The sequence below is a fragment of the Pongo pygmaeus genome, chromosome X, assembly GCF_028885625.2.
Source record: "Pongo pygmaeus isolate AG05252 chromosome X, NHGRI_mPonPyg2-v2.0_pri, whole genome shotgun sequence".
NCBI lineage: Eukaryota > Metazoa > Chordata > Mammalia > Primates > Hominidae > Pongo > Pongo pygmaeus.
Window position 1 is genome coordinate 87,988,501 of NC_072396.2, and position 15,283 is coordinate 88,003,783.

Consider the following 15,283-nt stretch of genomic DNA (forward strand, 5'->3'; position numbering starts at 1 on the left):
CCCTTCAATAGACTTGCTAGACAATTGTGCAGTTAGCATTCCCACATTTCAACAAGAAAGGAACGCCTATTCATTTATCTTGATCTTACGAGATGTAAAATATTAAAACGTATATTGGAATTGCTTGGTTTACTAGTAAAATATTTCCTGTAAGTATAGAGGGTTCAGATTTAGGGTACTTATGAATTTATTTCCACTACATTCCTTACCACATGTTATTCTAGCATGTAATCTTAACCCCAGTTTAGCTGATAAACAACAAAAAAATTTAAAGAAAAAAAACAAGGTAATCATACAACAGCCAAATGTGTATTTTTTTTAAATGGAGCAAGTACTTGAAGACAAAGTTGCACCCTTTAGATGTCGAGGATTGAGAGTCTTACCTCAAAATATCCTACTGTGAATCAATTTCACCAACTATTTTTAGGAGGTGTATGGTGGCCTCTACTGGAGTAGTACGCAGTCGATTAAGTTATCAGAAAAGGATCCAACTTTCTATCACAAAAGACACGTTTTTGTGTTTAAATGCTGCCCGCTTTTATAACAACAATAAAAACAAAGCACCTGTGTACATCTAAGTTCTCACTGCACAGCTGACCAAAGCCCAACCAGAACAGTTTCAGAGGTAAGAAGAGTGGGAAGAGAGGTGAACCAAAGTATTTTGGTTGAACCTCGCTAAGTCTTACCAAAGATTCGACTTATTTATAAGGGCTGGGGTTTACTTTGCGTCTTCTTTTACAGACCAACGGGGCAGGGACAGCGGTTGTGGAAAGGAGAAGTGGGGGAGCAAGAGTGCAGTAGAATCAAGGGGACCTGAGAGGAAGCAATAGAACATCACCTGAAACCTGGCGACTGGAGATAGGTCGCCAGTGTATCTCGACATGGGTCATTACAAGGAACCATAACAAGCCACAGAGAAACGAGAAAGCTGTTACCAGGGAACACTTGTGCCTATGTGCAAATGTCCCCAGAGTTACTTAGTCACCTTGGTGTGTTTGTTGCACTGGGTTCGTAAAGCGCCCGGGGTTCAACAGCGAGCTGGAGTCCGCAGCTGTCCCCCAAAATGTTCCCAGCCAGCAAACTAGGCGCGGCGGAGAAAAAGGGACGCGCGGAGTCAGGCACAGCACCCCGCCAGTCCCCCAGTTCCCCTTCGGGTCGGAAAGTGAAGAAACTTAGTCACAACAACTCTGGCGTGGCCCGCCAGGCAGGCGCTCCGCCCAAGGCCGAGCCCGGGCCCAGGCTGCACTCACTCCGCATGCCCGAGCCCGCCGTCTCATCCCCGCCCGCTCCCCAGCGAAAGGGCAGTGGAGGCAGCATCAAGGGGGCTTGCCCGGGAGCCCGCTTCCCGGCCCCACGCCTCTCCTCTCTCGGTCCCCAGCCAAGGTCTTGAGGGGAAGGAGGCGGGGGTTGGCTCCAGCCCGTCTTGGCCACCACACTAACCTCGCCGCTGCTCGCGCCGCCGCCGCTGAACACTTCCATTTCTCGGTCCCAGGGTTCGTCCTGAGGAGCGAATGGTAGCATCTCCCCTTCAGGAGCACTCAAACAGGAGCTGCCGCCTACCGCTGGCGCGGCCGCGCATCCTGTCTATTGAACTGGCCCGCCGCCGCCGCCGCCGCCGCCGCAGCCGCGACCCCCAGCCCCGCCTTCAGCGACCGCTGCCCTCGCCGCCGGGTCTCTCAGAGGCTGGGAGCTGGGGGTCGCCGCCGCCGCCGCCCGGTGATTCCCATAGAGAAGACAACTCTGTGCTGCCTCTCCAAGAGCTGCCGCTCGGCTCGCGCTCACCACTGCCACCACAACGACGGCCGCTCGGTGGTGACTCCCCCAACACCCCACTTCCTCGGGTCCCCTCCCCGCTCCCTGCTCTGTCAATATGGCGGCAGCGGCGGCGTTACCTGTGCGGCGCCTGGACCCCCCCACGGCGGCGGCACAGCGGCGTCACCCAAACGTCAATGGAGATTCCCCAGCCTGGGGTGAAGGGGGCGGGATAGAGGGGCGGGGTGGATGCAGGGGACCGCGTGGTGTGTGGTGGGATAGAGGGGAGGGGGGCGTGCTGGGCTGGGGAGGCGGCTGAAGAGTAGTAAAAGCCCCTGCTAGCGCCTCGGTAAACCTGCCCACTCCACGGAGCATGCGCAGCGCTCTTCACACATGCTCAGCAGGCCCTCTCAAGTCCACGGAGCAGCATTGCTGGCGGGCGATAGGATTCTCAAAAAGGATGCTGGAACTGGGGGACCCTCCCGAGCACTTGAGGAGTCAGGGTAAGGGTAGGACTCCAAGAGTATCTCTTTGCAGGGCTCACGAAAAGCAGGTGTCTTATATGCCAAACCACGCCGATTTCAGTACTTAGTGACAAATACTAGGGCGGGGATTTTAGTACATCATACATTATCCTCCTAGAAGGTAAAGACAGGATAACCCCCATTTAAAAAAATAAATATACCTGTCCTCTCTACCCCCCACCTCACTTGTCCGTCTCAGGATGCTCCTGCTGGTTGCCTTCACACTATTGAAGAGAAACACAATGTTTCTCTTCTTCACACATGCACATACACACAGGCAAACATATGCCACTTAATGAACTCCACTTGTGGCAACAAAGGCATGATTCCGAAGCTAGCCCATCTTCCAGCCCCCTCTGAGAATGCTGGGTCTGTAGTGACAATAATCATAATTTTTACTACCTTCTTCAAAGCGAGCTTTACTACTTCGCTACTCTAAGTCACACATTGTACTGGGAGCTGGCGATATAACAGAGATAAAGTGCAATCTTATACAGGGGATAATCAAGATGCTTCTCATCAAAACACTTCAGAGCTGAAAGTTTAAAAGTTATTCCACATTTGACACTTCAAAGACTTAAAAGAGCAACTGTAACAGCGGCTAAACCAACTCAGGACCTTGGAGAGGTTTCTAACGTTCTTCATAAAAGGCACATCACCCCCTTTCCCCTTCTACACCTAGGGCTGTTGACCTATGCCCTCCATTTATTTCATCATCTGGTCTCAAGAGCTAATGAAGCAAAGCTGGCCACAGAGATTGCACTAAATTACAAACAAGGATAACTGATAATGTCCTCCCACTTACTCTGCTGAAAAGCTCAAGGAGAAAGTGAGCTTAACGAACAGGGTTCTCTAAAAGTCAAAGCTTCAAAAGTAGTGGGTGCATGGGGCTATAAATCGTGAAAATGTGTGAGAGTGTGTGTGTCTGTGTGTGCGCGCACACACGCATAAACTCGTATTTGGCTGAACTGACAGTATTAACTAGGGCCAACTTTTTTTTTTTTTTTTTTTTTTTTGAGACAGAGTCTCACTCTTGCCCAGGCTGGAGTGCAGTGGCACCATCTTGGCTCACTGCAACGTCCGCCTCCTGGGTTCAAGCGATTCTTCTGACTCAGCCTCCCGAGTAGCTGGGATTACAAGCGTGCGCCACCACACCCGGCTAATTTTTGTATTTTTAGTAGAGACGGGGTTTCACCATGTTGGTCAGGCTGGTCTTGAACTCCTGACCTTGTGATCTGCCCACCTCAGCCTCTCAAAGTGCTGGGATTACAGGCCTGAGCCGCTGCGCCGGGTACTGCCAACCTTTTGAGCGCTGGGTCTCATCCATCCCCTCTTGCCTACTCAAAGGCTTTGTTCTGCAACCCGCCCCCCCACTAACATCATCTATTTTTTTCTCTCTACTGGATCTCTCCCGTCAGCAAAAACATGTTATTGACAGCTTGCTTGAACACTTGCTGGCATTTGATGGAAGTTCATGACTTACTGTTTCTTTAAACATTTTCTTTACTTGGCCTCCCGAACGAAATAATGTTTGTTTTTCTCCTACATCATTGTTTCTCTTATACATCTATCTGTCTCCTTTACTGGATCATCCCTCCTCTTCCCAATTCTGCCTGTTGGAACTTCAAGGTTCAGTCCCACCCTCTTTCTTTTTCAGCGTTCTAGGTATTCCCATATCCCATCCAGACCTGATATGGTTAGGCTTTGTGTCCCCACCCAAATCTCATTTTGAATTGTAATCCCCATAATCCCCATAATCCCCATGTGTCAAGGGAGGGACCAGGTGGAGGTAAGTGAATCATGGGGGTGGTTTCCACCGTGCTGTTCTCGTGATAGTGCGTGAGTTCTAACAAGATCTGATGGTTTTATAAGGTGCTCTTCCTTCCTTTGTTGGGCACTTCTTCCTGATCCCACGTGAAGAAGATACCTTGCTTCCCCTTCGCCTTGATTGTAAGTTTCCTGGGACTCCCCGGCCATGATGAACTGTGAGTCAATTAAACCTCTATTTTTTAAATAAATTACCCAGTCTTGAGCAGTTCTTTATAGCAGTATGAAAACAGACTAATACAATAAATTGGTACCAATGTAGTGGGGTGCTGCTATAAACATACTTGAAAATATGGAAACGACTTTCAAACTATGTAACAGGCAGAGGTTGGAACAGCTTGGAGGGCTCAAAAGAAGACAGGAAGATGTGGGAATGTTTGAAACTTTCTAGAGACTTGTTAAATGGCTTTGACCAAAATGCTGACAGTGATACAATGAAGTCCAGGCTGGGGTGGTCTCAGATGGAGATGAGTAATTGTTGGGAACTGGAATAAAGGTGACTCTTGCTATGCTTTAACAAAGAGACTGATGGCATTTTGCCACTGCCCTAGAGATCTGTGGAACTTTGAACTTGAGAGAGATCAGTTAGGGTACATGGTGGAAGATATTTCTAAGAAACAAAGCATTCAAGAGGTGACTTGGGTGCCCTTGGAAACATTTAATTTTATGCATTCACAAAGAGACGATTTGGAATTGGAACTTATGTTTAAAAGGGAAGCAGAGCATGAAAGTTTGGAAAATTTGCAGCCTGGCAATGTGATAGAATAGAAAAACCAATTTTCTGAGGAGAAATTCAAGCTGACTGCAGAAATTTGCATAATTAACGAGGAGCCAAATGTTAATCGCCAAGATAATGGGGAAAATGTCCCTAAGGCATATCACTTTAAGATCTCATTATATACAAAGAAAAGTTTGCATGCTAATAACAACTTACTAGTCTATATAGTTGAACATAATTAAAATGCCTTTTATCCTGATGCCCTGTTAAGGAATCAGACTATGAAAATGGGCAAATTTGGAGGTGTCTACAAACGATTATATATATATATCTCTCTCTCACACATACCACAGAAAGAAAGAGAGACAGAGAAAGGGAGACAGAGAGGCAGAGTATTCGTTTAGACTGAGAACACATACGGCAAGTGATAGACTTCTAGGTTACCTGTGGTCAATAAGTCAGATATAAGCAAGTTGAAATTAGGAAAATCGGTAGACATTGAAATGGGCAGAGTTTTTGCCCAGGGTATCAATGACACCTTCGGTGCACATGGTCTAGTACCCTGGATAGCTCCCTGGAAGACAATTTGACTTGAGCCAAAGCCTGGCCTCAAAAGGAGAGCCTTTTTTGGACTCAGAGACCCACCCCTCACTAAGGTTCTGAATATTAAGGGAGCCCACACACCCATTTACGTAAATTTGAGTCTCCAAAAAATAGAAAGTGGAGAGTTATTTCAATATCTCAAGTAACATTTGGACCTTCATTACATAAATGGAGCTCCACTACATAAATGGACCTCCATTACATATTTTGGCCTAATTTGGAGCAATGTAGGAGTATACATATTCTCCAAGTAGGCCTACGACAGAGTCCTTATACAAAACGAGATGTTTAAAACCAAGTGTTGGTTTTCCACACTAAAACTCAGAATTACTTTCATTGTTTTCATTCTGCATTTAGTGATTCAGAGTTCATTTGGATACTAAATTTTTTTGCGAGTTAACCTACTAGGTTTGAAAGGTTTTAAAAGTAAATGTTATACAAAAAGTTTCAAAAGTAAATGTTGTTCAAAATAATCTTATAATCTCTTAACATTTTCAAAAACTAGATCCTATATAACCATAAAAATTATCCAAAGGCAACACAGCTTCTACCTAACTTGCCTGCTATTTACATCTTTGAGTATGATCTAGTATACTTGAATGGAAATTTAATTAAAACAAGATTAAAACCTACACTTAATTGAAGGTCCAACAAAGACATTACTTATCTTAAAAATGTTTTCTTGATTTTATTGATACATAATAATTGTACATATTTATGCAGTACATACTATATTTTGATACATGCATAAAGTGTGTAATTATCAAATCAGCATATTTAGGATATCCATCACCTCAAAGACTCATCATTTCTCTGCACTGGGAACATTTCAAATCTTCTAGCTACTTTGAAGTATACAACAAATTACTAACTATAGTCACATGATTGTGCTATCGAACACTAGAACTTATACCCTTTATCCATCTGCATATTTGTACCCATTAACCAACACCCCTTCACACTGCCACCCTTCCCAGCTTCTGAAAACCATCATTGGACTCTCTACCTCCATGAAATAAAAATTTTAGCTCCCATATATAAATAAGAACATGCACTATTTGTCTTTCTGTGCTTTGCTTATTTCACTTAACATAATGGCTTCCAGTTCCATCATGTTGCTGCAAATCAGATGATTTTTTTTCTTTTTATGGCTTAATAGTACTCCATTGCATATATGCACCATATTTTCTTTATCTGTTAATCCATCAATGGACACTTAGGTTGGTTCTGTATTTTGGATATTGTGAATAGTGCTACAATAAAAAATAAAATAGGGGTGCATGTATCCCTTTGATATATTAATTTCCTTTCAGTTGGTAAGTACCCAGCAGTAGGATTGCTGGATCATATGGTAGTTCTATTTTTTTTTTTTTTTGAGAAACCTCCATACTGTTTTCCATGACTGCACTAATTTATATTTCCACTAACAGTGTATAAGAATTCCCTCTTCTCTCCATCCTCACCAGCATCTGTTAATTTTTATATTTTTGTAATAGCCATTCTAACTGGGGTAAGATGACATCTCATTATGGTTTCATTTACATATCCCTGATGATTAGTGATGTTGAACATTTTTTTTCATATACTAGTTGGCCATTTGCATGTCTTCTTTTGAGAAATGTCTGTTCAGATGCTTTGCCCATTTTTAAGTGGGATTGTTTGTCAGTTTGCTGTTGAGTTCCTTGTATATTGCAAATATTCATTCCTTGTTGGATAAATACCTTGAAAATATTTTCTCTCATTCTAAAGTTTGTTTCTTCACTCTGTTGATTATTTCCTTTGCTTTGCCTGTGTTATTGAAGTCTTTGCCATGAAAATCTTTGCCTTGACCAAGGTCATGAAGTGTTTCCTTTACATTTTTTTCTAGTAGCTGTATAGTTTTGGGTCTTATTTTTAAGTCTCTAATCCATTTTGAGTTGAATTTTGTATGTAGTGAGAGATAAGGATCTAGTTTCATTCTTCTGTATATGGATCATGGATATACAGTATTTCCAGCACCCTCTTTTGAAGACAGTGTCCTTTTTTAAATGAATGGTCTTGGCACCTTTGTCAAAAATCAGTTGATTTTAAAAAGATGAATTTATTTCTTCACTTGCTGATCTGTTCCACTGGTCTACTGTTTGTTTTTATACCAATACCATGCTGTTTGGGTTACTATGGCTTTGCAGCACACTTTGAAGTTAGGTTTTGAGATGCCTCCAGCTTTGTTCTTGTTGAGTATTGCTTTGGCTATTTGGGGTCTTTAGTGGTTCCATATAAATTTCAGAATTGTTTTTATTTTCTATTTCTGTGAAGAATATCATTGGTATTTTGATAGGGATTACATTCAATCTGTAGCTTGCTTTGGATAGTATGGTCATTTTAATAATATTAATTCTTGCAATTCGTAAACATGAGATGTCTTTTCATTTGTTTGTATCCTCTTCAATTTCTTTTATCAGTGTTTTTTAGCTTTTGTTGTAGAGCTCCTTCTCCTCCTTGTTAAATTTATTGCTAGGTACTTTATTTTTTTGTACATACTATTAATGGAATTGCTTTCTTGATTTCTTTTTCAGATAGTTCACAATTGGTGCATAGAAATGCTACTGACTTTTTAATATTGATTTTGTATTCTGCAACTTTACTGAAATTTTAATCATTTCTAAGAGTTTATCGATGAAGCCTTTAGGCTTTTTTTTCCCCCTAATTGAGACAGAGTCTCACTCTGTCCCCCAGGCTGGAATCCAGTGGCGTGATCTTGCCTCACTGCAACCTCTGCCTCCCAAGTTCACTCAATTCTCCTGCCTCAGCCTCCCGAGTAGCTGAGATTACAGGCATGCACCACCATGGCCAGCTAATTTTTGTATTTTTAGTAGAGACGGGGTTTCGCCATGTTGGCCAGGCTGGTCTCAAACCCCCAACCTCAGGTGATCTGCCGCCTTGGCCTCCCAAACTGCTAGGATTACAGGTATCAGCCACCGCTCCCAGCCAGCCTTTAGGCTTTTCTATATATATATGATCATATCAGCTACAAGTAGGGACAATTTGACTTTCTCATTTCCAGTTTGGATGCCCCGTCTTTCTTTCTCTTGCCTGAATGCTCTTTCTAGGACTTACAGTATTCTGTTAAATAAGACTGGTAAAAGTGGGCATCTTTGTTTGGTTACATTTCTTAGAGAAAAGACTTTCGTCTCTTCCACATTCAGTGTAATGTTAGCTGTGGGTTTGTCATATATGGCCTTTTTTATGTTATGTTCCTTCTATGTCTAATTTGTTGAAAGTTTTTATCATGAATTAATATTGAATTTTATTAAATACGTTTTCTCCATCTAAAATGCAGATGATCATATAGTTTATGTCCTTTATTCAGCTAATGTGATGTATCTTTTTTTAATTTACATATCTTGAAAAATCCTTGAATCTCTGAGATAAATTCCACTTTATAATGGTGTATTATCTTTTTCATGTATTCTTGGATTCATTTTGCTGGTATTTTGTTGATTTTTGTACCTATGTTTATCAGGGATGTTGACCTGTAGCATTTTTTATTATAATTTTTATCATTGTATCATTGGCTGGTTTTGATATCAGAGTAATGGCGGCCTCATAGTATGAGTTTAGAATAATTTCCTCCTCTTTAATTTTTTGGAATAGCTTTAGAAAAATTTGAGTTAGTTATTCTTTATAGGTTTGGTAAAATTCATCAGTAAAGCCAACCAGATCTGGGCTTTCCTTTGTCATTAGACTTTCTAATACTTATTCAATCTTACTACTCGTTTTTGGTCTGTTCAAGTTTTTCTATTTCTTCCTCATTAAATCTCGATAGGTTTGTATGTGCCTAGAAAATTATCCATTTCCTCTAGGCTTACCAATTTCTTAGCATATAGTTGTCATAATAGTTTCTAGTGATCCTTTGTATTTCTGTGGTATCAATTGTAATGTTTCCTTTTTCAGCATTGATTTTATTTGGGGGGATCTTCTCTCTTCTTCTTTTTGTTGAATCTAGCTGGTGGTTTATCCATTTGTTTATCTTTCCTTGAAACCATCTTTTCATGTCATTGATCCTTTGTATTTTTAAAAATCTTTGTTTATCTTAGTTGTCCTCAAATATTTGTTACATCTTTCCTTCTGCTAATTTGGGGTTCGGTTTTTTCTTGCTTTTATAGTTCCATGAGGTGCATCATTTGATTGTTTCTTTGGGATCACTTTACTTGTTTAATTTCTTTTTTATTTTTACCTTTTGTGGGTATATAGTAGGCATATATATTTATGGGATACATGACATGTTTTATTACGGGCATGAAATATGAAATAATAACATAATGGAGAATGGGATATCCATCCCCTTACGCATTTATTCTTAGTGTTAGAAAGAATCCAGTTACACTTGTAATTATTTTTAAATGTACAATTGTTATTGACTATAATCACCTTATTGTGCTATCAAATAGAAGGTCTTTTTCATGCTTTCTAACTATCTTTCTGCACCCATTAACCATCCCCAACTCATCCCTGGCTCCTCACTACCATTCTCAGCCTATGATAACCATCTTTCTGCTCTCTATGTCCATGAGTTCAATTGTTTTGATTTTTTGATACCACAATTAACTGAGAACATGCAATGTTGCTTTTTTGTGCCTGGCTTATTTCACCTAATATAATCATCTCCAGTTCCATCCGTGTTGTTGCAAATGTCAGCATCTCATTCTTTTTATAGCTGAAGAGCACTCCACTATGTATAAGTACCACATTTTCTTTATTTATTCATCTGTTGATGGACACTTAGATTGCTTCCAAATCTTAGCTACTGCGAATAGTACTGCAACAAACATGGGAGTGCAGTTATCTATTCAATATACTAATTTCCTTTCTTTGGGATGTATACCGAGCAGTGCAATTGCCAAATTGTATGGCATCTCTCTACATATAGTTTTTTGAGGAACCTCCAAGCTGTTCTCCCTAGGGCTTGGAGTACTATACAGTCATAAAAAGGAATGAGAATATGTCCTTGGCAGGGCCATGGATGGAGTTAGAAGCCATTATCCTCAGCAAACTAACATAGGAACAGGAAACCAAGCACTGAATTTTCTCACCTATAAATTGGAGCCAAGTAATGAGAACACATGGACACATGGGATGGAACAACAGACACTGCGGCCTGTCGGAGGGGGTCACTGGGGGAAGGGAGAACATCAAGAAGAATAGTTTATGGATGCTGAGCTTAATACCTAGGTGATGGGATGATCTGTGCATCAAACCACCATGGCACATATTTACCTATGCAACAAACCTGCACATTGTTCACATGTACCCCTGAACTTAAAATAAAAGTTGAAGAAAAAAAAAAGACTTAAATGTAAGAACTGAAACTGTTAAAATACTAGACAAAAACTTAGAGAAAACTCTGGATATTGTTGTAGTCAAGGAATTCATGACTAATACCTCATAAGCACAGGCAACAAGTACAAATATAGGCAAGTGGAACTTAAACTATAAAGCTTCCACCCAGTAAAATAAATAGTCAATGGAGTGTATAGACAGCCTGCAGAATGAGAGAAAATACTTGCAACCCTAGTAAGATATCATCTGACAGTAGTCAGAATGGCTATTATAAAAAATAAACAAACAAAAAACACCAAAAAAACCTAACAATTGTTGGCAAGGATATGCATAAAGGGAAACACTTATAAACTGTGGGTGGGAATGTAAAGTAGTAAGACCTCTATAGAAAACAGTATGAATATTTCTTGAAGAACTAAAAATAGAACTACCATTTGATCCAGCTCTCACTACTACTGGGTATCTACCCAAAGGAAAACAAATCATTATATAAAAAAGATACTTGCACTTCTATGTTCACGACAGCAATATTTACAAGAGCAAAGATATGTAATCAACATAACTGTCCATCAACAGGTGATTGGATAAAGAAAATGTGGCATATATGCACAATGGAATACTATTCAGTCATAAAAAAAATGAAGTCATGTCTTTTGCAGGAACATGGATGGAACTGGAGGCCATTATCTTAAGTGAAATAATTCAAAAACAGAATGTCAACTACCACATTTTCTCACTTATAAGTAGGAGCTAAATAATGGGTATGCATGGACATACAGTATGGAATGATAGACATTGGATACTCCTTAGAGTGGTAGGATGAGATGAAAGTGATGGATGAGAAATTACTTCATGGCTACAATGTACACTATTTGGGCGATGGATATGCTATAAGCCCAGACCACTACACAATCCATCCATGTAACAAAACTGCCCTTGTACTCCTTAAATTTATACAATTTATTTAAAAAATAAATTTTAAAAATTAGAAGAAAGACAGATAAATAGGTCAATGGATTATAATACATTCAGAAATAGGACCAAATGCACATGGCCAACTGAGATTTTACAGAATTGAAAAGGTAATTCAGTGGAGAAAGAATAGATTTTTCAACAAAGGGTGCTGGAAAAATTTGGATATCCATGTGGAAGAAAATGAAGTTTGATCCATTGCTTGCAATATATACAAAGAAAAACTCAAAATGGATTATAAACATAGGTACAAAACCTAAAATATATAACATTTCTAGAAAAAATAATATAAATAAGAAGAAAGTTTTTGTGTTCCTTGGATGGGCAAAGATTTCTTAGATTTGGCACTAAAAGCATGATTCATACAAGCAAAAACTGGACTTCATCAAAATTCAAAATACCTTCTCTTACAAAACACCATTAAGAGAATGATAAGACAGGCCATAGAAAGAAAAAATATTTCAAATCTTATATCTGAAAAGGATCTTTTATCCAGAATACATAAGAAACTCAAAATTCGGCCAGGCGTGGTGGCTCACGCCTGTAATCCCAGCACTTCGGGAGGCCGAGGTGGGCGGATCACGAGGTCAGGAGGTCGAGACCATCCTGGCTAACATGGTGAAACCCCATCTCTACTAAAAGTATAAAAAATTATCCGGGCGTGGTGGTGGGTGTCTGTAGTCCCAGCTACTCAGGAGGCTGAGGCAGGAGAATGGCGTGAACCCAGGAGGTGGAGCTTGCAGTGAGCCGAGATCACGCCACTGCACTCCAGGCTGGGCAACAGTGCAAGACTCCATCTCAAAAAAAAAAAAAAAAAAAACTAAAAAAAAGAAAGAAAAGAAACTCAAAATTCAATAATTATGAGAAAAACAACTTGTAAAATGTATAAATGATTTGACAAACACTCCACCAAAGAAGATGTACCAATGGGAACAAACCATGTGAAAAAATGTTAAACACCATTAGCTATTAAGAAATCCACATTAAAACCACAATAGGACATCATTGTACACCTATTAGAATGACTAAAAGGCAAACAACTAGGAAAAAACTGAAAATATTAAATATTGAAGAAAATCAATATCAACTGGAACTCCCTTAACTTTCTGTTGGGAATGCAAAATGGTGCAGGCACTTTGGAAAACAGTTCAGAGGTTTCCTACGAAGTTAAACGTACACTTATATAACCTAGCATACCATTCACAAATATTAGCCGAGGAGATGAAAATGTACATTCACACAATAAATTTTGTGTGAATGTTTATAGCAGCTTTAATAATAATTTCCAAAAGCTTGAAAACACCAAAAATCCTTCAACTGTAGAATGGATAAACAAAATGTGGTACATCCATTCAAAGGAATACTACTCAGCAATAAAAAAGAATAAATTACTGGTACCCGCAAACAATTGGATGAATTGCAATTACATTATTTCAAGTGCAAAAGATGGCTTTGAAAAGCTTCATACTCTGCGATTTCATTTGTATAACATCTTAGAAAATGTAAACTGTAGGGCCCAAAAACAGACCAGTGGTTGCCAAGGGTTGCAGATAAAAGGCAAGGGTTTTGTTCAAAGGGCCACATGTTTTGGGGTTGATACAAATGTTCTGTGGTTGTGGTTACATGATTATATGTGTTTATCAAAACATATAACTGTATCCTAAAAATGTGTTTTATTCTACAAAAAATATTCTTCAGTAAACCTCACTTATAAAATAGGACATCAAACAAGCCGAAAGAATGGAAAAACGCACATAAATGCACAAATTATGAACAACAGTGAAGGGTAATGTTAAAAGGCTTGAAGGTAGAGAAGTACAAATAGTAGATTTTGCAAAAGGACGTTTTGAGGTTCAAGGAGAGTGTTTAAAGGTGAGGAAAACTTTGTGACCGAACTAGCCCTGGTTCCCTTTGTTATGGGTGGGAGTGTTTATGTGCCAATTATAGAAGAGTATCTCATATCGTTTTTACTAATAGCCTATAATGTCACCTGATATTTCCTCCCTCAAAAATACTGAGTTCCTGTATTCTAGAGTATCTATGCAATATATTCCCTGAAATAATGCAGAGTTTGTGAAAATGGTGAGTCCAGAGTGATTGTCTTGATATGCTATACCCTAAGGTCAATTGCTCCACCTAAACAGATTTTGATCAATACTCTCAGAAAGAAGCACATGCAAATTTGGAAATTTTAATATCTATATGTGTTATTTGGAGGTGGCCACAACATACCTTAGATTGCTTTAGTAAATGGCAGAAAAATGACTTACATTTCTTAAATACATTTTACTCACATTCGGTAAACATATACAAGAGGAATGGAAATCATTATTTGAGTGCACTTAGATTCCTTTTATTTGGAATGTGTTTAAAATATATGTGGTAAAAACGTATATTTTGGACATGTAATATATACAAAATGTAATATTCATATTCAGTATCATAGAAATGAACATAGTATTTGTTGTATGTGTAGATACAACAAGTACTAATGTTGAAAATACTTGCTTAAAGTAAAAGGTTATACTGCTTCTCAAATGTTGCTATTTTCAGTTTCTTATGATCACTTGGGCCTATGCTACTAAGTTTCTTATTACTAGATTATTACATTTTCACATTATCACAATTTGCAGATGAACATGTTTCAGAAAAAGAGCAACATTCTAAACTTCTTCAAAGAGAAAAGATAGCCATAATACCAGTCTGTTTAGTAACTAACACCCCTACCAACCAGGTGGCTTTATGCCATTGCAAGTTATCCTGTTGTTGCTTAATCTTAATCATACATCTTTTTTTTGGGGGGGGAAAGTAAATTAATAGTGAAAGAGTTAGAATTATTTGTTAATATAGTTTTACATTTATAATTTATTTACCCTGCCTATACCCAAAAACAATTGGAGGCACCACATTGTTTACATTCACTGGAGCAAAGAAATGGGCATTACATAAATGACTTAAATTAATAGAAGTTAAATTATCCACAGACGCTATCCATTCTCTTTATTTGGAGTACATCTAATTGTAATAACCAGCTGGTTGCCTTCACAAAGTCCCACCTCCCTCAACCTCCCTTTATTATTTTCCAAATTCCCTCCCACTTCTGCCTTCCCATTTTCTTCTCTCCCGACTCTGGATTCAGACTCCATTAGCCCCTTTGCACTCCCTTTGACTCTCTTATCTCATTCCTGCCCCCTCAATAAAACTGCCCTTCTCCCTCCTTTGCACTGTCTCCTTAACACCCTCATTCCCTTCATACCAGGCCCAGCCCCCATCCCTTTGTCCCCTTCTCACTCATGCCTTGTATCATCCCTGATCTTCATCCCTGATCTCCTGTCTCCCAGCCCTTCTACTTTTAGTCTATCCTCTGTTTTAGGGAAAACTTACCTACTACCTTACTAATACTACTTTGATTACCACCTACTAGTCACCACTATGCCCTCTGGACATTTTTACCTGCCTTCTAGTCTTTTATTATATGCAGCTAAGTTTGTTCCAAAGTGGCCATCTCACTTTACTGAGCATGTTAAACTCCAGCTACTCACCTCTCATGGAATATGGTCCGTGGTGC

General features: G+C 39.5%; 1 protein-coding gene across 3 annotated transcripts in view; it reads right to left on the reverse strand.

Moving 5' to 3' along the window:
* The window catches only part of RPS6KA6 (ribosomal protein S6 kinase A6), a 131,892-nt gene extending 129,792 nt beyond the window's left edge, over positions 1-2,100 (reverse strand). The window contains exons 1-2 of one of the 3 annotated variants that reach the window (XM_054472347.2): positions 986-1,421; positions 384-495 (exon numbers count right to left, since the gene is read on the reverse strand). Coding sequence is in view for 1 of the 3 variants with exons in the window: in XM_054472345.2 (XP_054328320.1) it covers positions 1,441-1,521 (81 nt within the window). In the remaining 2 variants the exon portion in view is untranslated. The other 2 variants (XM_054472346.1, XM_054472345.2) reach the window with 2 other exon arrangements.
* Between the last annotated feature and the right edge of the window lie 13,183 nt (positions 2,101-15,283).